At 37.3% G+C, this 26,590-nt stretch overlaps 1 protein-coding gene across 1 annotated transcript in view; it reads right to left on the bottom strand.

Annotated features, from left to right (window-relative positions):
* The window catches only part of MOV10L1 (Mov10 like RNA helicase 1), a gene marked incomplete at both ends in the record, with an annotated part of 52,257 nt that overhangs the window by 21,255 nt on the left and 4,412 nt on the right, over positions 1–26,590 (bottom strand). The window contains 15 exons of the mRNA XM_081331945.1: positions 543–664; positions 1,852–1,998; positions 5,092–5,201; positions 5,403–5,461; positions 7,187–7,278; positions 7,655–7,725; positions 9,961–10,138; positions 12,784–12,898; positions 13,690–13,884; positions 15,268–15,442; positions 15,536–15,684; positions 16,768–16,908; positions 17,875–18,065; positions 19,748–19,860; positions 20,708–20,864. Coding sequence (XP_081188071.1) covers positions 543–664; positions 1,852–1,998; positions 5,092–5,201; positions 5,403–5,461; positions 7,187–7,278; positions 7,655–7,725; positions 9,961–10,138; positions 12,784–12,898; positions 13,690–13,884; positions 15,268–15,442; positions 15,536–15,684; positions 16,768–16,908; positions 17,875–18,065; positions 19,748–19,860; positions 20,708–20,864 — 2,015 coding nt within the window. The remainder of the gene's footprint in view (positions 1–542; positions 665–1,851; positions 1,999–5,091; positions 5,202–5,402; positions 5,462–7,186; positions 7,279–7,654; positions 7,726–9,960; positions 10,139–12,783; positions 12,899–13,689; positions 13,885–15,267; positions 15,443–15,535; positions 15,685–16,767; positions 16,909–17,874; positions 18,066–19,747; positions 19,861–20,707; positions 20,865–26,590) is intronic.

The raw sequence follows: 26,590 nt of genomic DNA, 5'->3' as shown, positions 1-26,590 counted from the left end.
TGAGCCTTGGTGGCGCAGTGGGCTAATGCCTCCTTAAGTAACACCAGCTGCCTGCAATTAGTGCAGGTTCGCATCCCACCAGGCTCAAGGTTGACTCAGCCTTCCATCCTTCCGAGGTAGGTAAAATGAGGACCCAGATTGTTGGGGGCAATAAGCTGACTTTGTAATAATGCCGCTTGGGGGGGCCCAAAAGCCCTAATAAGCAGGCATATACATAGAATGAAGGCTATTGCTAAGCACATTGGTTTGTGCTTAAATTGTAAGCCGCCCTGAGTCTTCGGAGAAGGGCGGGATATAAATGGGATTAAAATAAATAAAATAAATAAATATGAATCTTGAAAGAAACTCCTCTTCTTTATTTACTGGGATCTTTTCCCATGTGGAGTAACTCCAGCCATTTATCAGCTGTTGGGGAGGGAGTTTTTTGCCCATTTACTTAGTTCAAGTAATAGCTTCATGCTCTCATTTCCTTCTCTCTAAGAAGTTGCTTATATTTTTATATCCTACTTTTCCTGGAATAGTCAGAAAAGCTTACACATTACCTTATTCCTATCTGGTAGAACATTCCTGCGCTGCTGCATGTCACAATAATTATTCGAAACAGAGATGCTTCATGAATATCTTCTCCACCTTTGCAGTAAAACTTTATTACTTCATTAAAACTCTGCCAATACAAAGAAGGACGTTATTAATATGCCTATCATCAGTTAGGTTTACACATTTGCAACTGCAGACACGAGTTATTTATTATATTTATTATATTATTATACTCTGAAAGGAAGGCAATGCCTCTTCATACCAATGAAGTATCCCTAATTCGATTTGTATCCTATCAATTTAATTTTGAAAACAGTGAGATCCTCCTCTCAAATATTTTTGCTCTGAAGCACCATGTCCCTTCTTGAAAATCTGAGTTCTCAGAACATTTTTGTCTATATTCTGCTTTAATTTTGACCCCTTTGCATTCTGTTAGATACTTGGTTTCTCTACTGTTCTCTACCTTTCATTGTTGAAATGCTTAGAGGAAGTTATTCATCACCTGCTCTCTGGAAACACACTTGCGCACATATACATGTGCACACACATAGAGCCCTAAGTTCAAGTAGGTGTAACCCTGCGATACTTTAAAATGGCCTTGAAGGTGAGGGGAATATATGCCGTTTGTGAATTTCCCTGTTTTCATCATATTTCATTTGCTTTTATGTACTAGGTTTTGTTTTTAACTTAACAATTTACTGCCTAGGGTTGTTATGTACAAATTTGATTTATACATCACGACGTTACAATATTTCTCAGTGATCCCTTACATCATTAAGTTGTATCTGCTGTTTTAAAACTGTACAATATATTCATATAGCTCTTTACTGTTGTTCTTTGTAAGTAGATTCTGCAACAAAACTGCATAGGTGTAATGCAATTATGAACTAGTTTCTGCAGAGGATTTATTTCATCTGGAAGTTCTATTGTTTCGAAAATATCCACGTCAAAGAAAAATCTCCATTTCTTTTATTAAACACTAGAACCTGATACATCTTTCTGTCCTGATGGGAATCTTGGAGAAATTCCCTCAACCCTTTCTGCATCTTGACTCTGACTTTTCTTATGCAGAAACTGACTTATTGAGCCTAAGATTTAAGATTCAATCTTTCAGGAGAGATCATATTCAACAATTTAGGAGGAGATATTAGCAAGTAACAGATGGTAACAGAGTAACTTGGAAAACTAAGCACTATTCAGTTAAAACAAGTATGAAATAATTGGTTGTAACTAATTCTGAGCTTCAAATGCACCATTTGTCTAATGAGACAGAATGACTCATAGAGAAAGAAAGTCTTTTAAATACATTTTTACCTCTTCATTTCTGTTGATTGCATTAACTCTGACCATAACTCCTGGTCTTAGTAAGTTGCTCTCATGAAGTCGTAAACAAATAAGATCTGTAGCGCTGTTTGATGGTGCACAGACCAATATTCGGCTGCTTGGTAACCTATAATATATCTAATTAGATGAAAACAAGCATTCATATGTTGTATTGTTAACTGACACTCTTAATACAGTGAACAGTTACATGGTAATTTTTAAGAATTATATTGAACCAATTAAAATTCCAGTATTATTTTCTCTCCATGCTAGATGTGCATATGTTTACTAGCTGTACTGAAGACTGATAAGACATTAACACAATATTCAGAACATTTCAATAAGCTACAATTATGCACTGGTGCTTTATTTCTTCATATTGATCCACCATAAAAAAATACAATTTCCTGTAGCATCCTTTTTAAAGCATGTACCAAAGTAGCATTCAAAACACATTACTGTAATTATTCTCATGTTATTTTAATCTAGACAGAAAAGGTACTTATTATTTTCAAAGCATTCTCATGCATGTTAAAACTCTGTTATCTGTAGATGAGAAAATCCATCAGCAATTCCTATCTTCCACATTAACAAGTATTCATTCACAACGAATATTCCCAAACAAAAAGGGTGAATAATTTTTAACAAAGAGTTAACATTATTAAAAATAGCAGAGACAACAACCAGTTACAATTCACTATTACCTGCAAAATTGCTTCAATAATTGTGACAGTTTTGCCGGTTCCTGGTGGCCCAAATAGGATATAAGGAGTTGGACGACATTCACCACTAAGAATCCTTTTAACTGCGAGTTTCTGATGCTCATTCAGCAGAGGGTTGAAAAAGTCACAGTCTTGTCTATTCCAAGTTAGAATTCTATTTACTATATCCAAAATTATAGAATTTAATGAACATCTTATTATGGTGCACAGAATTTTAAAAAGCAGTATATGGAAATGTCTCCAAAATTATAGTAACCTTCAAAACACATATCCCTTTAAATAAGTAACAAGTATAGTTTGTTTGCCATTTGATATAGCAAAAATTAACAAATATTTAAAATGTACCTTCTAAACCAATTTATATTATTCCAACAAAATGATACCAACTTGTTTGTGTGGCAATAGTAACTGTATCAGAAACATCTTTTTCATTTTTTGGCATTTGTTTTTCCTTTTTTATCCTTTCTTCCTGAAAGCAGCAAAAAGAAAGAAAATCAACATTTGTAATGTTTCATTCATTCCACTTTGAATAAAGTGACAATTTTAATGTAACTTAAAATATTCACAAGCGGATTCTAAAAAGTTCTTGAAAAGATTATCATTAGTAACATTGTTAATGTACATAAATACAGTGTTTGTATGAAGATATTGTAGTGCATGTGTCATTATTCTGACATCATTGAGGTTTGTTATTGATGCCACTGTTTCCAAGCTTAGACAAACTAAATCAGATGCTATTTATTTCTTGTCAAGACATATGCACTATTAAGCTTTTACTTAAGAATGATTAAGAATTCAAGATTCTGCTCTGCCAAAATGGTCCTAACTTTTCTGTTACTGCTAAATGCTGATTACCAGCAGATTGCAAGATACAATTTAAAAAGCTGGCCACAACCTTTAAAACTATGGGTTGTGCACCAATTGGGGCCTCTCCTGGATCAGGAGTCCCCGTGCTGTCATTCAGGCCCTAATCATCTCATGGTTGGAGTATTGCAATGAGCTCTACATGGGGCTACCTTTGAAGAACATTTGGAAGCTACAGTTGCTGCAGAGTTCAGTGGTGTGGGAAGTTCTTGGGGCCCCAACGGTGGCCCATGTAACACCACTGGTCTATGAGCTGCACTGGCTACGTTTGGCCTGGGTGCAATTTAAAATGTTTGATAATCACTTTTAAAGCCCAACATGGCATAGGTCCAGGTTACTTAAGGCAGGGGTTCCCAACCCCCCCAGGCTGCAGCCCACTCTCGGGCCATGGCTTATTCGCGATTGGGCTGCAGGCTGGTGTGCACACACACGCACGCACAGCTCAACTCACATGAGTGGTGGGCTGGCGCGCAGACACCTAAATGCATGCAAGCAGTGGGCTGGTGCACATGTGTGCCTACAGCTCAACTTGCATGAGTGGCAGACTAGCGCACGCACGCATGCATGTGCAGCTTGACTTGTAGCCGAGCTGCATGTGCATGCCTGTCCAGCAACTTGCCGCTTACATGAGTCAGGCTGCATGCGTGTGTGCCAGCCTGCCACCGGTTCTCCCCTCCCTCCCAGCTGGGCCACCAAGCTGTAAAGGTTGTGGACTGCTGACTTAAGAGACTGTCTCATCCCACTGGGATTGGCTGCCCCACCCAAGCCGGCAGAGGAGGCATGCTGCGGACCCCATCAGGGTATTCTGGCTGGCAGGGTCCAGAAGACCATTGTACCTGCCCTTTGGGAACATCTTGTTCCCTGCAGTGAAGTCTACTCCAACCCTCCTGTAAGAGCCTAAAGATCTAGGTCTGCTGGCTGATTTGGGGCTCCAAAGGAAAGTTTCATGCTGGGTAGTTGATAAGATTAATATCAGACCCCACCCCATTTATTCTATTTCCTCTCTTCCCAACTTTTAGCTATTGTATTTTTATACTTTTGTAATATTTTATTTATATAATTTTATTTTTTAATATTGTAAGCCTACCAGAGTTACCCTGTGGTAAGATAGGCAGCAAATAAATTGGATAAATAAATAAATAAATGGATCTCAATATGTGTATATCTTCAGTACTCCCTTGTCCTAGGGGCATGCTGCCCACCCATTAGATCTAGAACAAAAATATCTCTCTGGGCTCTAGCTCCTGGCAAATGTCATCTTCAGGGATCTCGGTGGTCAATCTTTTGTAATCCCTAATTCTCTGGAATAGCATTCCTCCAGAGATCAGGCTGTCTTCCACAGAGATTTATAAAGATACTGATCCATCTTGGAAGGGAGTATGTATGTGGTGCCCAGTTTGTTGTTGTTTTTGTTATTATTTTTATGTATAGTGTATGGCTAATTTTATTACAGGATAATGTAAAGATGTTCAGAGTAATTAGGATCGGAGCAACATATAAGACTAATAAAATAAAATATAGTTAAATGACATGTTAAATACAAAAACAAATGAACACATTTCACATTTTACTTACAAACAAGCTGGTTAAACACCACAACAATAAAATTAATTAATGGAGAAATAGATTACGGGCAGGAGTTTACCTTACTTCCTTGGATAACACTTTGTTTTGGAATGCTGTAAGAATATTCTGAATCATGCTGCTGCTTAATGAATTGTGGTGATTGCACAATAAGCACATCAGGAAACAAAACTTTGGAATAAAGAGCAAAAAGAAGGAAAAATAAGAAATTAATAGACGCTATCCTTGTTGAAGATGCTAAAATGTTTATTTGTAAGATTCAACAATAACCTACCTCAATGTACCATGTCTACTGAAATAGTAACAATGAAAAAAATCTAGATTATTATAGTTTCAGTAAAAATGAACAAGTAGGTAAGACATATTATATACCCTTTGCTCCTAAATGGATGGCTTGTTCTATTGCATGATGACATCTTCTGGTTGTTATCCTGTCAAAAGTTCAGAAAAAAAAGCTAAAACATAATTTCCAACAGATTAAAACAGTAAGCCTGACCAATATATTATACTCAAGACCGCTGTTATATATGATATCAGGAAAGCATGTCTAAATCCATTTGTGTTTGCTCATATTTCTTGTCTTAGCAACTGCAAAACATATCACCTATCCAAAACACCATTATTTATCATTTTCCTAAATTTAGAAGGGTGGGTGGAGAAATGTGTTGTCTTGAAAAATGCCTGCAAATGGCTCATTATTAGAATTGGTACCAAAAGATCCATATTAGTATTCAAAATATTATATGAAATATTTGAAATCTTATATTAAAAACAAATTCATTAATAAAACAACATCATTAACAAACAAAAGCTGTGAAATGGCAACAAAGACACTGTGACTGTTACAATACTGCATCTGTTTGATGGGAAGGTGCCTAATAGACAGCCCAAGAGGGCTGGAATCAAGGAATGCTACGTAATCCACCACCCCTTTTTTAAAAAACTATTTTGTTAGACTGAATTATTTTGGGATCCTTTAAGATTAAAAATTATAAAGGCTTATCTTAAACAAAGGCTGACACGTCACAGACCAAATGCCACACTTAATTGCTATTGGAGGCAGAAACATTCTGTGTTTGTGACTTTAGAGTTGTGACTGTAACCTGAGCAAGAAAAGGTGCAATTTTTACAACCATAACAGAAAAGTTATTTAAAAATGCACTGCAGGCAGACCAAGCCTAACAAGAGGAGAAAAACAACACAATGTGCTCCATATGTGTGCCTGGGAACAGAGGCAGAAAGAAGTGATCTGGGATTATTAATCTCAGGTAGAACACGAAGACTGATAGACAAAGTGTCAAGGTTCCGACTGGCGAACCTAACCAAGCAAACACCTTTGAGACATTCCGTTCTCTTAATGTAAAACATTATTAAGTACATCACTCTGGCACTAATGAAAGCAAAACAGCTCTGGCAAGACCCCTCCCAAACCCATATAGTAAAAGCACTGAATTCTCCCTCCTCCCTCTGGGCCAAGCCACGTTGCCCAATCAAGTGGAAAAATATTGTTATGAGAAAGCATCTCTAGGTCTGGCCAGACACCTTGTGTAATGTCCTCGAGTCTAACAGTCTGGCTTCTTAATCTTTGAAGTCTGCATTCCAAACCTCTCCCCTCCCCCCAAGTTCGTTGGCAAGCTGAGAAGGAATATTTGTCGCAGGAGCAAAACTGTGCTTCGAAACTTGACACAAAGAGGAGCTGGGCTGAAAGAGTGTGACTGGCCTCAAATGGCTTTGTGCCTAAAATGGGACTAGAACTAACAGACTCCTGGTTTCTAGTTTGGTGCCTTGATCACTTACCAAACTGGCTATTTTTTAATGCATTTATTAATTATTTATTATGAAACCTATTCTTATGAATATTAGCAAACACCCCAAGAGGTCTCGCTGACCGTTATCGAAGTATTTTTTTTTTTAAAAAAAAACAACTTTCAGAGTTTGTATAATGGTAATTAAGAGGAACCTTCAAACAAAAGCAATCATGGTCTTCTGTCGTGGGCTGCAAAGTAATCATTTAAGACCCACCCTTTCCCAATGTGAACATTATTTTTTTATCCATTTTGAGTGCTTGAGAGAACCAGAATGTAGTTTCTTGAACTGGCAAGAACATATATACTATGCTTCACAATGAAATGAGATGCAAGTATTCAAAACAGTACCTGCTATGAATAAATTCCACATTCATAGGTTCAAAATTATATGCCTGTTCAAATTCTGAGTTGAGTTTCAGGGTAACATCTTCATCATGAATCTATATACGCAAAAGAAACTAATTATTTCATTACATACCCATACTTAAAAAACTCTTAAGAAAACACCAAGAGTTAAATTTTACATTCCTACACGAACTATTTCACAGATTCTTTTATTAATGTACTTACTAAAGTTCCAAAAACTGAAGGAACCGAACACATGTAGGAATCTGGTATGGGGTCATATAAATTAAAGTTTAAATACAGTAAATTTGGAGTTAAACTGCCCCCCCCCAATTGAAGGATACAATTTTACATCATTAACATGGAACTAATTCCTAATATAAGAGAGTTATTTTTAAGTAAATATGGCTGAGCTACATTATTAAGACATAAATGTACACAAAATAAGTCAAAAAGAACTAGTTAACTTACCTCAGCAATATATGCAACATAGTGGATTATCTCCTCTGAATAGTCTTGGGTCTTCAGTATCACTTTGTCACCTAATTTAAAGTGTATATGTTACATTATTTCCCTTGGAACCAAGTGTAATAATTTTGCAAATGGAACAGAATTCGGAAATCCAACCATACCACTATATCAAATTATTAAGCTTCTCTTTCTCAATATTTTCCTGAAGGCCCAAAAGGAGGGAAATAGTTTGATCCCTGCCAGGAACCCATCCCAAAACAACAGAACTGCCACAGAGAAGCAGCTTCTAGTTTCAAGAATGGGACCATAAGAAGTTGTTCCCTAGAACAGGGGTATCTAACTGCCGGTCCATGGGCCGGATACATCACAGTGAAACCACGCCCACCCCATTGCCGGCAATGGAAAAAAAATCGTGATACGTCGTGACACATCACATGATGTTGCGAGTTTGACACCTGCCCTAGAAGATCTGGTGAGCCAACCATCATGTACGCATGTACCAAGCCACCAAGGTTTTAAAGTCAATACCAGGACTTCGTTATTTTTATTTATTTGCACCCTGCCTTGATGTTTTTATAAATAACTGAAGGCAGCTAACATACCTAATACCCCCTCCTAATTTCCCCACAACAATCCTGTGAGGTGGGTTGGGTGGAAAGAGACTGAGTGGTCCAAAGTCAGACAGATGGGTGTAGAATTCACAGTCTCCTGGTTTCTGTGGTGCCCCGCTCCTGACATACATACACGCATACAGCAAGAGTTATATAGGCATTTATTCAACCCCCTCCCCCCTCAGAAAGCACATCCCTGTGCAGGTCCCGATTACGAGCTCAGCACAGCAAGAGCCACTGGGTAACTAAGTCCAACAAGGACACACAAAGTCCAGGAAAGCAGTCCACAATTCAAACAAGTCAGGATACACAGCACAAGCATACAAACCACAGAACTGGGTACGTTGCTGCAGCAACACTCAAATCCTCAGGATGGGATTAAGTAGATGCAGCCCTTCATGAGAGGCGAGGTTGCCTCCTGATGAATAGTATAGCTGACCAACGTATCTGTCTCCTCTCTGCTCCAGTGTCCTTGGATCAGGAGGTGGTATGGACTCCACCTCCTCCTCATTGCTAACAGACAGCAACTGCTCCTTGTCTTTGCCTGGAGCCTCCTAACCAACCTGCTGCAGCTGTGGCTCACCTCCTTCAGCCTTAGTCCCTTGTCTGATCAACCCAGCTGCTCCATCAAATTAGCATTCTCTGAGCCCTGGTCCTGAGCAATATTCAGCTCCGTGCTTTCCTCTGCAGACTCAAACTCAGCCTTCTCTTCTGAATTTGCACCTGGAGGGGGTCCGGGGCGGATCCATGACAGTTTCTAGCCTGGTGCCTTAACCACTAAACCCAACTGAGTCAAATTATGCTTTGATAGCAATCAACAACCAGTGTAGGGCCTTATTATTATTTGAAAAGCAATAAATTAATAAATAAAAAATAACTGGGTGATAATGAGGGCATGAGTTACCACAGCTAGGTTTTCCTGCATCAGATAACACAATAATTGATGCATCTTTTTATCTGTTCTTCCAACAGGAGCCATGAGTCCAGAAAAACCCCCAAAGTGTGAACCTGCTCCTTCCTTGGTAGTGTTTCCCTGAGATAGCAGTTGTGTCAAGGGAGAACACCAATGCACAACTGCATATGTTTGGATATATTTAAGAAAGATTTGAAAACCTATTTAATAAAGCAGACTGACTGGTGAAAGAGGTTGTAAGGCTGCTCTGTTGCCTTACTGGCAAAGTTGGATGGAAAAGGTATCAGGTTATGGTAATATAAAATGAAATCATTTACACTGACTGTAAATCATGGGTCTCCAACCCTCAGCCCGGTATTGCGCCATGGCCCATTCGGAAGTGGGCTGCAAAAGCGGCAGACCAGCTCCACTTGTACAAGCACCGGTGCATGTGCTCGCTGCTTACGCGGAACCATCTCCTCTCTTCCTCCCTGCCACTGCCGCTGCTGGTCCACAAAGCCGGAAGGGTTGGGGACCACTGCTGTAAATATATCACTACTGTAGTGTGTAATTTTAATAGTTCTTTCATTGTGCTAATTTTGCCTGAATGTGGACTGTGCTCTGGTCAACAGTGCATTATAAATAAAATACTTAAACAAGTATAACACTAATCGGGAAAAGGCTAAGTATATTGCTTATATGATCCAAGTCACACGCTTCTAGCTGTGCTTCAGCGAGGCAGAAATGAGGCTTGAGGACTGCAGTATATAGCTTTTGTATATAAAATTATAGAAAGTACCTACCAGGGAATAATGAAGGGCGGCCTTCTATGACCCCTGGCACTTCAAGTACTAAGAGATTTCCATTTTTTTTCAAAGTGACCCCACACATGGCAAACTCCTTCAGTTCTGCCTCTGAATGGATTTCTTCAAGCCACAAAAGAGTAGAAAAGTTTGCTTTAAAATTAAGTAGAGTTAAACCCTGAAACACAAAAAAGTTGAGAAAATTTAAATTACAGGAGCTCTAGATCTACAGGTCTTCTCAGACTTAGTGATGCTGCTTTGGGGAATGGCATCTCAAAAACATTTGGACACCAGAGATTCCCATCCTCATGCCTACTCTAGATCAGAGGTCCCCAACCTTTTTGGCACCAGGGACCGGCTTCATGGAAGAAAATTTTTCCATGGACGGGTGTTTGTGTGTGTGTGTGTGTTTCAGGATGATTTAAGTGAATTATATTTAAATTTTCTAAATAAATAATGCACTTTACTTCTATTATTATTACATTGTATTAGATTATTTATTTATTTATGGGATTTATATCCCGCCCTGTGCAATTAGCTCACATGGTGTAATAAGATGTTGTTACTGTGAGTTGGGGGTGGGGGCACAAAGAGAGGCTCAGCCAATCTCAATGTATACATGGTTGTACTTTGACAATAAAGGTTCATTTATTCGAGATGAGTTACCCTGGAAGGGATAAAAAATGTACTTGCCAGGAACATTTAAGAGTCCAAGCACTTCAAGCGCAGCCACGTTGCCAAACAGGGTGGCCACTTTAGGTTTCTAAAGACTTTACATCTGGTCAGAACGCAATTTTGGTGGCCAGGTATGAAAAAGGATATGAAAGTTATGTGAAGAGCTGTGCAACTTGTGCAGCCATGAAAAAACGTCCTGGACAACCTCCTGGATTATTGCAGCAGGTAGCAATAACCCTCTCAGGGAGTCCTCCTTAAGACCTGTTCCCAAGAAAGCGCGTGGTCCCCTTTTAGTGCAGGGGGAAACCCATTATGAAATAAAACAAATTCTTGATTCTAGATTGTACAAAGGGAAATTAGAGTATTTAGTGCAGTGGAAGGGATACCCACTATCAGAAGCTACGTGGGTAAAAAGTGCTGATGTCAAGGCAGGTAGGCTAATACAGAGATTTTTTGATAAGCATCCTCATAAGCCTTGGGGAGATTCCTAACTAACTTTTCTTTGTCTGCAAGATTTGTTCTCTCTAGGGGACCCGACTGTCAACTTTGCAACGATCTTGGCTGAAGCCATTTTTCTTCGTTTTTGGTTGCCATAGTATTGGGAGGAGGGATGGGTGGTTTTAATGTTAAACAATATCTTGTCCCGTGGGAACCAAGGTCATTGCTGTCTGACTTTTGGCGGGCTGAGCCTTCTGTTAGAAAGCTTGCCAAAGTATTCTATTGGGGAAAGTAGTTGATTACATCCTGCAGGGGTGGGAAGTTCAACTTTGTAAAATTGTAACTCTTTGGAGGGAACTCCAGACTTGGTTTCACTTTTGACTGTGCCATATTTTGTAGCCAATAAACATGTTCTTTAAGGAAACCTCTTGCCTTGGAGTTTTGTTTTTGCTGGTCTCATCTATCAAAACCACGACAATGTTATTGCTAGCTTTTAATTATACAATTGATGCTTTAACTTTTTTATGTTATATAAGATGCTGAATGTTGTTAAATAGTCAGAATACCAGTCTGATGATGATGATGATGATAATAATAATAATAATAATCCTACACAAGTACATGTGCTTATTATTTCCTAATTAACAATGATTCTTTTTAATCAAGTGAGACATATTTTTGGTGCCTTCAAGGCAGCTTTGACACCTAGTGACTGCCTGACAAATCCCTGCAATTGTCTTGGTAAGATTACATAAGTGGTTTGCTATTGCTTTCTTCCTAAGATCAACCAGCTGGCTTTGTGCCTAAAATGGGATAACTCAGTCTCCCAGTTTCTACTTGGTGCCTTAATCACTAGATCAGACATGTCAAATTCACGTCACGTGATGTCACACAACGTATCAGGACAGTTTTGCCATTGCTGGCAATGGGGTGGGCGCGGCTTCCACATGACGCATCCGGCCCATGGGCCAGCAGTTTGACACCCCTGCACTAGATGAAACTGGCTCTCAAATGAGACATACTTTCTTATACGAGTCCATTCTAAATCACTGTTCTTATAAGCTAGCACTTTGTAACAAATTCTCTCCCCCCCCACCTCACTGATAAAAAGTGTGAAAAAAGCTATATTTTAGTTATTCCGAGCTAGACTCGACAAAGACTTATATGCCCTTCCATTCTTCAATGGGACCACCTTGAAGCCTTTAAGAGAGCAAAGGCAGAATGCTGGTATCTTTTCAGTCCAAGTGTCAAGGGTTTACTCTCTATAGTTAATAAAAGATAAGATATTATATAGTGCAGTCTTTCTCAGTCTTTTTATTCTGAAGAAGCCCTTGAAATAATATTCAGGTCCAAGAGAACCTAGGCATACTGTAAAAATTGCACCTCCCCCCCCCAAAAAAAAAATCAGAGTATAATTCATTCCTATCCTATGTAACATTCATTTTACAATATCTGCAACAAGAGGAAAACAGCAGGCTGGTAGCTGAGTCAACATGTGCAAAAATTCCTACCACTGGGAGCACTAGCACTGCATAGCAGAAGAAAAATTCTGGTTGAGAAAGGCTGGTCTAGTGTAACACACATATTGATCTTAAAATACATTTATGTATACTATTCTGGATTTAGTCAATCTTACTAGTAAGATATTTGATTAAAGTTGTACCAGATTCATGCATCTGTACATTTAAATTGATAGAGACCTTTACTTACCTCTCCAAGTTCTGGATAAAAAATTAATATATCAGATTTCTTTTTCACACATTCTCTAATTCTGTCTGGAATACTGAACTGTGGAAGGAAGTTTGGCAGCTGTCTTCTTGACTTTCTAAGATATTAGTAAATCAAAATAGTAGTTCATACTCAAAATACACAAACCAATTCTTGCAGTTAGTCAGCCACTTATACTATTAAACTTTTTTTTGCCATCATAAACTAACTTTCCTTCTGCAATACTTTCCACAAATTCTCTGACTTTTCCCTCTTAGAAATAAAAAAGACTGAAGCGATTTTGAAGTTAATTTCTGCAATAAGGATGCTTCACTGGCCACTAGTCAGACATGACAAATAGTCACATATAAATTATGAATAGAGTTCCGTAAAAACACATGGATACTGCTACTGGTTCAACACCATAGCTGTTGGAATGATTTGTAAAACAATTTTGGAGAAAGTTTCAATAAAATACTAAACAGATGAAATGTCCTTAAGACGAAGTAGAAATCAATATGTTTTAAATATTGAAAAGGTGGATCTAAGTTTAAAACAGATATATCTCATGGTCCTCTTTAAAATTCAAATATACAGGGCACTGAGACATCCTAAATGAAAAACTGTTTCTCTTCTCACAATAAAAAAATGGTTGATCAAAAGCACTCAAGTTTCCAAAATGCAGCATGAAAATCTTGATTTCCTAAAATAGGTATTCGAAACAGACTTATTCCATTTTTTTTGAAGTAACTCCTACTGATTGTATTTCTACTAATAAATCTCTGAAATAAAGATAATCACTATCCCTTAAAGACAAACAATATGACATTAATGCTTAAAACGATTTTTATTCAAGAAAAGCAAGCCATTTGTTTAAAGCGGATTTAATCTTACTTTAATCAGCAGTACCTTTTCAAATGTGGTAAAATCACTGTTGCTTTTGCAAACTGGGGTTCAGAAATGGCTTGACATTTTTTCTGAAAATACTCCTCAGTAGGTTTTATCAATGACTCTTCTTCTGTTACTATAGTTGCTTCAAGATACCGACCAATAATGCAGTCAGAAAAACACAGCAACAAAAGTTCTTTGCAGCGGCCAGGATTTCTTGAATAAAATAAGAATTCAGTTAAAGTCATAAAAAGTTAACAACCTATAATAAAGTTGGCTTTTATCCCAGGATATGCCTGGCAGGAGAATAAGATGACCAGATGACAACCATATGAACAATATTAGCTGTTTTAAGATCATACTGGGTGGTTCAAGCCCACCAGACTTCTTCAATCTACAGAAAACCAATTAATGCCATTCACTTTCTGTATATTTTTGGATTGATAGCAAGTACTGTTTGTTTTGCCTTTTCTGGGCCATGCTAGCTGGGAATTGTTATATCAGGAAGGAACCACATTGGCAAAGGCTCTTGTTAACTAAAAAAAAATGTGTAGTATGCATTGAACAGTGTTTGTGAATGAAAGCTAAGGCAACTAACTCCTTTGACAAGTCTGTCAAGAGCCTTCTGTAACTTGAATCTCTCTTCTAAAGTGTTAGCTATTCTCCCAGGCTGGATGTCATCTGCAAATCTGATGACTTCCCCTACTATTTGTCTAAATCATTTATGAAGATATTGAAGAGTACTGGGCCTAAGACAGAACATTGAGGTATCCCACTGCACGCTTCCCTCCATGTAGATCTCATTCCATTGAGGACTAAGGGCCGTTGGTTAGCCAGTTGTGAATACCGCTGGTGATGATGCTGGCTATCTCACGTTTTTCTATCTTAGCAAGAAGTCCAAATATCAAGAAAGTGGATACCTTCCCTAGGTTTCAGGATTTTGATCAACACAGCTGTCTAAATCAAGAAATTAAAAACTTTAATTATAATTTCTTGAATTTTACTGGCTTAAACTCACTAAAAGGAAATTTTGTTGTGAAAGAGACTCTCTAAGCTGCAACAGCTAGGATGAATTTAACAGACATTAAAAATCACTGGTTAATACTTAGACAGTTTCAATGAATTCACTCCTGGATGTTTGCTAAGTCCCCATGTTAATTTAAAGTTTAAATGATTCCATTCCAGCAATATGGGCAATCAACACTCCTGAGCTCAGATTTTTGATGGAAGGAATGTTAAACAATAAAAGTTGCCTTTTTTCATACCTTTTCATGAAGCCTTATCAAGTAAAAAAAAAAAGATAAGCAAACTCACAACAGAGGGATCTAGAGTAGAATTAGTCTGATCAGGGCTTTTTTTTCATAGAACGCTCAGAACGGAGTTCCGGCACCTTTTATGGGTAGAACCTTCTGGAGTAGGCAAGGTGGGTTGTATGACATGTGTGAGCTCCGGCACCTTTTTCTTTTACAAAAAAAGCACTGAGTCTGATAATATACATGTGGAATTCCTTTTGGCTGTCAGTTTAAAACCTGACTTCTAACAGAGAAAACCATACATTATTGTTTCACAAAATTGGGACTCAGAGAAAAGGAAACTTACTTTCCAGTGCATACAACCGTTATAGAAGTCTTGCTCCCAGGAGAGACAGATATGCTTCTGTTAGATCCTGTGGCTTCTTCTCCTTCATATTCTTGTTTTTCACAGATTAGACTTTCAGACTGTCCAATTGTAGAATTATTACAATCTCCAATATTGCTTAGGTATGTAAATTCACCTTTTACAAAAAAACAAACCAAACCAAATACTCCAGCTAGAGTAGAGCTAATGAGCAGTGTAATAAGCTTTTAAATAGTGGATGTATATTTACCTGAAGTAGCTCCATTAGGGACAGTCAATGCTGAAGTTGTTTTCCAGCACACCTGTTTTTTTTCTGGCAGCTGAAGACAGAACTGCTTCTCTTTATCCCAGCCACATAATTTGCAGCTAATTAAAGAATGCTCAGTTTCCCCTTTGTTCCTAAAATAATAGCACCACTTTCCATCTCAATATTTAAATGTATTATATATAAGAAACGGTATCTCAAGATAGTTTATTTTTATTAAATTTATACAGGTAGTTCTTGACTTATAACCATCACTGGGGCCAGAAATCCAGTTTCAGCCATTACAGTCATAGGTCAAGAAACCCATGTGGCCCACGTTAAGTGAACCAATTCATCTCATTGCACATTTTTTTTGTTGGAAACTAGCAAAAAGCACTACAAATTGTGGTCACATGAGCACAGAACACCAGGACCAGTTGTACAGCTGACCTGCCCAACATGCGGTCATATAGTTGCACAGGGTAGGGTGGGTGGCACAACCATTTAGGATGACAAGGATGCTTTATGGTCCATAAAGCACCAGTTCCATGGCTATTATAACTTTGACTGGTCGTAAAATGGTTGGTCGAAAGTCAAGTCTACTTGTACATTTTTAATAGGATCATAAATAATTCTAGAGTGGTAAGAAAATATACTCTATGACAGTTTTATCCCAAGATATTAGCAATATGATGACAAGGAAGTGTATCCCTATGACAAGAGACTATATCCAATGAAGTCCTTCCATTTGCAGGAATTTTCGGAAGCTCTCTATTAATACTAATAAAAGTTAAAATACTAATAAAGTTAGCTTAGAATGTGGTTGTGGTGATATACTGAAAGCCTGTATTTTGCACGTTGCTGTGCATTAAGAGTAAAATAAAATCTTGCCTGTGACTTTTGGACCAAATAGGAAAAACACTTTCCTACACACTGTAAGAAATACACTTTCCCCCCACGCATTAGATAAACACACATTTCTTTTTGGTCTGCATAGAGTACTGGTGTTTCTCCTGCACTAGGAGATCATTCCAAGTGTTTGTTAAACATACAGAGTAAAACGATTAGCTTTAATCGTTCCTTGTCTTTCTCAAAAGGAAAGATATAGGATAACTGTGCACCTGCTAGACAGGGAAAGGTCATAGGTAGCTCAGCTTTGGATATCAGAGTAAGCTGTAGATTTAAATTATGATAAGTATTTTTTTTAAAAAATCTAGGCAATAACAAAATTAACTTACTCTATCCAAATTTCCATATTTTTGCTCACTCCTAATTTGAGTTTTCCAAAATCTGTCATTTTTGACACTTCAAGTCCTTCTTTGTCTTTCAATAAATTTTCATCTGATTCATTGAGATTTGTGTCTGACGATAGCAATGATCTAAAATATTAATTGATAATATGACTTAATAAATTTATTAACATAAATTTTATTCATTGCATCCATGTAATTGTACCAGCAGCTAACATACACTTTCATCCAGTATCTTTTTTTTTTTAAAAAAACTTAACAGGGACCAAACTTTCAAAAGCAAATAAAAACATTATCATATTATCATATATTTTATGCAACATCATTTAAAAATATATTTTATTAAAATCAAGTTCTTAAGAAATAGATACATTTGACTGCCAATTACTGATTTATTTTGGACAGATTTTCTATAAGGATTAATTTGAAACTACTGAAAATTAGAAAAGAATCAGTATGGTTTAGTGATTAAGGCTCCAGTCTAGAAACCAGGAGACTGTGAGTTCTAGTTCTGTTTTAGACACAAAAGCCATCTGGATGACTTTGGGACAGTCACTCTCTCTCTCAGCTCAACCCACCTCAGAGAGTAGTTGTTGTGAAGAGAATAGAAGGAAGGAGTATTAGATACGTTCATCACCTTGAATTATTTATAAAAAATAATAAAGACTGGATAAAAAAATCTTTAAAAGCTCTGGGAAAAATGCTATTTATTTAAATCTGTTTAAAATATTATTTAAAACTCCAATTATTTTTCATATCAGCTCTTAATATAGTCTCGAATTTATAGGGAAAATAAATGCAATCAGTAAATATTAATGAGTGTAAACTTTTGAAAGTTTGCTTACAACAATTCTTTTTAAAATAACTCTTAATCTCTTTATTGTTAGCATGAGCTAGCCTTGAGTTACAAAATAAATAAGGATAACGAACATGTTACTCTTAAGTTATCTCAAACAAAAACCATAAGACGGAATGGAACAGAACAGAATAGAACAGACACTATTTTACGCAATCACACTTATTTTCAAGAACTGTAGAAACACTTTATAAACTGGAATGAAATAATTTTGTTAAGAATTATGAAAACTGCATTACCTATTTTTGTCTACTGGAGCCATGCAAAATGCTCTCCAATTATAACAGGACTGGTTACTCTCCACCACCACAACATTGACAAGATCATGTTTATGGGGTAAATAATCCTTAGGAAGACTCAGAAAATCCAGACTGAAAAATATACTGTTGTCTACCACACCAGTTCTTCCATACATACTGGAAATATGAATCTGCAGTAATTGTAGTTATCATTAGATCAACTAAGAGTATAAACAATTGTAATCCGATGCCCCAATATGTATGAATATGCTTGGTATATCCTGATTAAGCACTCCTGATAAGCAGAAATGATAAAATACACTTGTATCTTCTGTGATTTGTTCAGCATTGTGTGTGAAGAAGAACTCTAGCTTGTTTGTCTTCTAATAGTTTATGACACAGGTTTTGGTACCGTATCCAAATTGCAAGTAGTCCTTGGCTTACAACCACATTTGAGCCCAAAATTTCTGTTGCTAAGAGAGACATTTGTTAAGCGAGTTTTCCCTATTTTATTTATGACCTTTCTTGCCACAGTTGTTAAGTGAATCACTGCAGCTGTTAAGTTAGTAACACAGTTGTTAAGTGAATCTGGCTTTCCCATAGCTTGTCAAAAGGTTGCAAAAGATGATCCTGGGACATTGCAACCCTCATAAATTGAGTTAGTTGCCAACTGTCTGATTTTTGATCAAGTGACCATGGGGATGCTGCAACAATTGTAAGTATGAAAAATGGTCATAAATTACTTTTTTTCAGTGATGTTTTAACTTTGAAGTCACTAAATGAATGTTGTAACTCGAGGACTACCTGTATAAGTCACAATGTGTTTGCATTTATATACATAAAAATGATATATTTATAAATAACTCAAGGTGGCAAACACACACGACACTTCTATTTTCCTCACAACACCATAAGGAGCTGAGAGAGAGAATGAGTGGTCCAAAGTCACCCAGCTGATTTTCATGCCTAAGGAGAGATTAGAACTCACAGTCTCCTGGATGCTGGTCTGGTGTCTTAACCACTAGATCAAACTATCTTCTCTATTGCAGGAAGAACTCTTATTCTACAATTCCTGACAGCCAAAACATTAATTCCAGTCACTTAACAGTTCAAAATTACGATGGGAAAATTTTTTACTTATAACCCATCCTCAAAGTTATGTCTGCCGTACCATCCTTGTGGTCAGATGATCACATTTTGGGAGCTTGGCAACTGATTTACATTTATGAGTGCTTACACTTACATTTTGTGACCTTTTTTGCCATTTTCTGGCAAAAAATATATATTGGATAAGCTGGACTTGGATTTACGACCATGTGATTCACTTAAGAGAATGCAGTGACATGCTAAAGGATCAGTATAAAAATGGGTGTAAAATCAAGTCTGGTCATGTGGTAACTCAACTTATGACTATAATGACTTATGACAAAATTCTAGGCTCAATTGCGGTTGTTAAGTCGAGGACTACATGCAGAGATCGCTACTGAACTTATGTCCTGTTTTCAGTTCAGTGTTTCAGGAACAGATTACCAATACAAACTTTAATCTAAAAAAAACCATTTAGTATTCTTACAGAAAAAAATGACACCACCACAACAGACTTTGTAACAATTTAACTGCCAGGTCTCTCCCCTCCTCTCAAAACCACCCTTGATAATTGTAATCTTGTTAGAGGATAAAGAGCATTTATTTTTAGACTACTTTTTCTGTAAGTTGGAAAATGTTTTATTGCAACGAAGAGGTTTCGTGGCTATTGGACAAAATCAGAATTATTCTAAGCTAACTGCATTAAGACAGTTCCTACTGTGGCTCCTCCCACCAGCCATTACAGTAACTGAAATACCTGCAAGGTCTCCCAATGTATAACACATACCTTGTCAATTCTTTTGAACCGTAAGGGCTTTACAGATATGGCTTCACTAGTCCATCTTGTTGGGTTGACAATATATTCAGCTTGCACCAAATCTCCTTTACAAGGATAAAAGTCTTAAATATAAAATAAAAAGCAGCATGGAAAAACTCCGTATCTGTTAAAAGAGAGGCTTCAAGGCTGTATAAAATGTCACTGCTTGACTTTTTGAAGCTGCCTTGATTCTGATATGAAGCTATGCCACAAAATGGAAAAGCTAAGTGTTCTCCCTCAACACCTCCAATCAGAGTAGACCACTTTATTTTGACAGTGTGTGGCTTGTCAAAACTGCACCACAGAAACAATTTGGTCAAAGGCGCCACTGAAATGAAGTAGCCCTTTTAGCCCTTGCACATGTAACAGATGGTACTACCTTTTTACACCACACTGTAATTTATCCAAATGCTGGATTACAAAACAACTAAAGCAGGAAAAAAGATATGCATTTCAGCAGTCAATACATATTTTAATCACATTTAAAAGTAAGCAAGCTGTTCAAAGATATATTTTTCTGTGAGCAAATATTTAATTCAGCCATCAAGTATTCCTGAAGTCATGTGATTGTGATATGGGCACTTGGGGTTTGGCTTGTAATTATGACATTGGAGCAAGCTGCAGTCATAATCATAATTTCCGTCCTTTCCTGCCAGATCTCCAAAGCAAATTCATTGGAGAAGCCATTAGGAAGTTGAAGTCACAAGTCATGTGAAATTCTTACTTAATTACGGCAAATGAGATTGCTGCTGCTAGTGGTGTGGTCACGTGACTTCATGCTTTATGACACTGTTACTTAGCAATGGCAATTCCGGTCCCAAATGCTTTTGTTAACTGAGGACTATCTGTATTTAAACCAACATACCATTTGAAACCTAAAACTATAGATTTTTAAAAAAATAAAACTATCCAAGGAAATATACAAGTTACCTTTACAAACTACCCTCATAGAGAAAGAGGTTGTTTGATTGATGTGGCCACTATCTCCAGTAAACCTTGTAATAGTTCCAATCAGCGTTTTAACATTTGTATCCAATGTGTAAGAACTTACGCTGTTATCATCCCATTTATCATAGATGCTTTCTACCTGCAAAAATGAACAAATAAATATATCTATTGATGATATTTCTGGTGGGAGGAGTGCAACCCTTTTAAAAACCTTTGTGTACTTGGCCTGAATCACTTCATAGCGTCATTCTAAAGACAAGCACAAGGAGCTGAACACTAGATCAAATGGTAGGTAATCAAGCCCAACTGAAAGTTGAGAATTTTCTTTAAACCAGTAATTTACAGACATGTGAAACTATTTTTTATAATTCTAGACAGTCATGGAGCAGAGCAAATACAAAGCTAAACCAAATACAAAACAGGAATCACTGTTGAAGGTTTTCTTGGCGAGAATGGAAGCACATATAGATACTTCTGAGAAACTTATTCAACCTATGAAATGTTGAACATGTGAATTAAATCATGCCTCCAAAACATCAAGTTGACATCATATCCTGCAGACAGCACTTAAGGTAAAAATAGAAAGATATCAGAAGAGATTAGTTAGTTTTTATTTCATCTATTCAATTACAGTTTTTGCATCTACTTCAAACCCATTGATATAGGACAGCAGGCAATCTACTCAAGGACACAATTATTAAGATAAAAGTAAAGGTTTCCCTGTCCAATTGTGTCCACCTCTAGGGGCTGATGCTCATCTCTGTTTCTTAGCCGAGGGAACCAGTGTTGTCTGAAGCGATTCCGTGGTCAAATGGCCAGCAGGACTATACGTCGAGGCACATGGAACACTGTTACCTTCCCACCACAGTGGTACCTAATTGTATTTGCTTGCTTTCCAACTACTAGGGTTGGCAGGAGCTGGGGCAAGTAACAGGAGCTCACTCTGTTGTGTGGCGCTTGGGTCTCGAACCCAGACTGTCAGCTTTCCAGCCGACAAGCTCAGCATCTTTAAACGCTGAGCCATTGCGCCGCTATTACTAAGTAGATACCATAAATGGTAAAAGTCAACTGGGTGTAAAACAGAAAAAAGGGCATAGATCCTTTAGCTTCCAATCTAAAAAAGGGAATGTATTTTCTAAAATGTGTCAAAATATGGAAGGCAACTGAAATATTTCAGTAACTTATCACAATATGCATTTAAGCTACTGAGAAATAATTTGCCAAGCCAGCTAAGATTTTAAACCAGCAGGGATGTATGGCTCCTGCTACACTCATTTAATCATCATACTAACAGACTGGATCTTGTTTACTACTAGAGATATTTGTGAGATGCAAGGGAACTTAGACCTTTTATTATTATTCTAGAGTGCCTATTTAAGCCTTGTTGGAACAGATAAAATGGACGCTTATTTCCCCTTCTTAAAACAGCCCCTCAGATCTATAGAATATACTGCACTGGTACTGTATTACTATTGCACATGGTATTAATATTTTATCTGCATGATAAAACTGAAATTAGTACTCTAATTAAAATTGTGGTACCTATAATCTTTCTTCCTTGAGGATTGTATGGAAGACTGTTTTTCCGCATCGGGAAATGTTTTCTAGTCAATGTGTCAAGTGTTGGGACTCGCAATAATAAAGCTTAAATTTTTCTCTCAACAGGCCAAGGAGAACTGTTAAAAGATATAAACTGAGTCTATATTTAGGATCTAGATTTTTAAGGGAATGAAAATTAGCTACAAATAATAAAACATACTTTATTAACTATAGATGAATTGTAAGGATGACAAATAGAATATTTATGTATTTCAGATGTCATAATTACTATATAATGAAATAGATTAGCTATAGATAAGCTGACTTTGTAATAATGCCGCTTGGGGTGTGTGAAAGCCCTAATAAGCAGGCATATACATAGAATGAAGGCTACTGCTAAGTTTGTAAAGCCGCCCTGAGTCTTCGGAGAAGGGCGGGATATAAATGGAATTAAAATAAAAAATAAATAAATAAAAATCAGAACATAACTTTGAATTATATTACAGAATTTGCAATGATATAATAAAAGATATTATTTTAAAAATGGATGAACTACTAAGATGATAAATAGAATATATTTGTTGTAATGATAGAGTTAACGTTTTTTCTTAATAGGCTAAGGGGAATCTTTAAAAGATACACATTGATTTTATACTTAATTTTTAGACCTTTAAAGGAAAGGAAAGTTAGCTATTAGAATTGACTTATATTACAGAATTTGGAAGGATACAACAAAAGATATTTTTTCCAATAATTGGTGTTAAATAGAATAAATTTGTATAATATAAGAATGCACTGAAATGAACAATATATTTATTTTAGACAGGATAATTACTATATACTGAAATGGGGGAAATCGGGGCTACCCGAAAATTAAGTTTTCTTTTATATATTATAGGCTAGTTTGGAATATCTTATTCCAATTAGGTAAAACATAAAAATGGGACATGGATATGTATATGTGAAAATAATTGAAAATTGTTCTAATTGTGTTATAATTAGAAATGTATTAAATTTGATTAATTTGACTATGCTATCATAACTAAGGGAACTGGAGACGAAATTCTTGTTGATGTAACTTGACCTATCTACAAATGACTTAGTTATTTACTATTTTTACTTTTAACTATCCAACCACCATATTACTTCATAAATACCTGGATGTAAAACTAAAATATTAATAAAACTTGTATTAAAAAAAAGAATGAAAAAAATTGATCAAATATAGGCTACTAATAATATCCCACCATTTCATAGAAAATGCCATTTGGGTGTTTCTCTCTGTACTGGATGCTGTTCTGCATTTGCTTTTCTGAATTCGGCCACACCCTTCACCTCCATTTATCTATTGGGTATGTGTAGTTTAACGAAGAGAAGGGTGAGGGGTGACATGATAGCAGTGTTCCAATATCTCAGGGGCTGCCACAAGAAAGAGGGAGTTAAGCTATTCTCCAGAGTGCCTGAAGGCAGGACAAGAAGCAATGGATGGAAACTAGTCAAGGAGAGAAGCAACCTAGAACTAAGGAGAAACTTCCTGACAGTTAGAACAATTAACCAGTGGAGCAACCTGCCTCCAGAAGTGGTGAATGCTCCAACACTGGAAGTTTTTAAGAAGAGACTGGACAGCCATTTGCCTGAAATGGTATAGGGTTTCCTGCCTGAGCAGGGGTTTGGACTAGATGACCTCCAAGGTCCTTTCCAACTTATTATTTAAAACTATTGCAGCAAACTTCTGAAGGCACTCTTATCTAAAGCCTATTTTACTTTTACTTTCCAATGAAGGTGAAAGAAAGATCTTTCATCATCTCCTAATCTTAGCAATTCAAATTGACTGAACTTCAACTTGTGCTCTACGTCTGCCCCCTACTGGACTTCCTCCATCTGCAGTGTGCTTTCCTGTGTGTATTATTTATACGTAGAGTCTATTTGTATTTTTCATTTCTGTCTCATCTAGAATTATACTTTTTGAAGAATGAACAAAAATTCAGTGCTTGGAGGCAAGTTCTCAGACAACAGCTACTTCTATATAGTAAGAGGGGAAAAGGAATTCCAAATGATTAAAAAGAAGCACAAAAACAAACTCATAAGTATAAATGATTAACCCTAAGCATACTCTATTCTTATCAGGAAATTTGGATACAGGTATTCCTGTTTTCTAAAAATTTCTACCCTTTTGAAAATATCTCATCCAGGTTATTCTGAATGTATCTGAATTTGAAATCTCTTCCCTGATTCATCTCAGACTGAATCATTCATTACATCTCCACATTTAGGTGGTAGGAGACAGATCTATGTATTCCAAAACTTTAAATTTTCCCTTGGTAGGACACTCAATAGGTCTTCTCAATCTGACTAACTGGGTGACAATCACATTAAAATGTCTATTTTGTAAACCAGTGGTTCCCTAATTTTTTTATTTAAGAAGATCCCTTTTCAACTTTTTTGCAGACCTGCACATGTATATCAAGTATCTGTTAAGTGAAAAAAACATAGCAAAAGACTATTAGCTATTCAGTAGTTATCAGTTTTAGGCGATGTTGCATTTTATTAATCACAAGATCCACATTCAATTTAAAATTAGCACTGCGTAAACATTTTTTTCAGTCTGTAGAAGGTTATGGTTTTCCCTTTCAAAGAATGAAGACCTTTGGCAAGCTGCTAAAATGGTCCCAAGTGGTAGTAAAATCCCCTTTTCATTCACTCCTTGCCATACTTGTTCACAGTAAGATAAGTAAGTCAAAACAAACCAGAAAGATTTTTAGCAAACAACTCTTCTCCTTCCTATGCACCTATTTTCTTGTTCCCATGAGCAATCTTTGTGCATGCTTAGAAAAATAACTGCATCCTCAGTTTTGCTGCCAGTAAATAACATTAACTTTTCTTGTTTAACAACTACATAAAATGCCGAGATTATCTGTAAACATGGGGTGAGGTATCAATATGCTGATGACACTCAGATGCATCTCTTCCTGTAGTGAGCTGAACAATGCTGCAACTGCCCTCTCCGTGCCAGGCGGCAGCTGAAGTCTGGATGGAGAGCAATAGGCTAAAACTGAACCTAGAAAGATGGAGTGACCTTGAGTTAGGGATTCTTGGGTCTTGGAGAATTACCATTGTTGGTCATGAATGGAGTTGCACTGCCCGATGGACTTGGTGCGTAACCTGGGGAGTCTCCTGGATTCACAATTCCTGCTACAGCAGCTAGCGCTCATGGCCAGGAGGTATTTTGCACAATTGCGAGTCATGTGCCAATTATGCCCATTCCTGGACTAATGTGCCCTTCTCATAATCACCCACACCCTGGTCATCTCAAGTTTGGACTACTAAAGTGTATCCTACACAGGACTGCCTTTGAAGAGAATCTGGAGGTTTCAGTTGGTTCAAAATGCAATGGCCCAGTTTTGCACCAGACTCATTACGTGCACGTACCGCCTCTTTTGGGGGAGCTGCAGCGGTTGGGTGCTGGTAATCACCTTCAAAGAGTTCTAGTTCTAATTCTATTCTAACCTCAGGCATGAAAAAGTCACCTGGGTAACTTCTCAGCTCAATTCATTTCACAGGATTGTTGTTGTGGGGAAAATTGGAGGAGGGAAGAATAATGGTCTGTTCACTGTCTTGATTTGTATATGAAAATAAGTGATGTGTATGTGTATGTAAATAAAACAGGCAGAGGCAAGCTGGTGTTCCTGTGAATCGTCCACAAATCTAAGTCTCTGTATTTCCCTGTAACGGCAGCCAGCAAACAGTGGAAAGAGCTTTCTGGCAGCCTATACAAGATGAACTACACTGATGCAGTTGAGGGTGCTTTTTTCTCGGCTCTGCTACTGTGACAGGAGCTTGAAACAAGCCATTGGTATGGCTGTTGAGGCTGAGGCTCAAAAAATTTCCAACTGGAACTTGAGATACTCTTTCCCTTTGGGGCTTTCTATTCGTTTCCTCTGTTTCTCCCTTCCACCTTACTACTGGCAGTGAAGTACCTTTCGGCCCATGCAAGAGGAAGAGCTGTGTGAGTGAGCTTTGTACTTGTTTTCTGTTTGGTCTATATCACAGACCCTTTGTAATTAACTCTGTAGCCCCCTCCAGGGGTTCACAATTGTAAACAATTAAAGTTTAAGAGAGGGATGCGGTGGCTCAGTGGGTTAGGACACTGAGCTTGTCGATCAGAAGGTCAGCAGTTTGGCGGGTCGAATCCCGAGTGCCGCGTAACAGAGTGAGCGCCTGTTACTTGTCCCAGCTTCTGCCAACCTAGCACTTCGAAAGCACGTAAAAATGCAAGTAGAAAAATAGGGACCACTACGGTGGGAAGGTAACAGTGTTCCGTGCGCC

Source organism: Vipera berus (genome assembly GCF_964194415.1).
Source record: "Vipera berus genome assembly, chromosome: 6".
Lineage (NCBI taxonomy): Eukaryota > Metazoa > Chordata > Lepidosauria > Squamata > Viperidae > Vipera > Vipera berus.
This window is presented reverse-complemented; position numbering and strand designations above follow the sequence as displayed.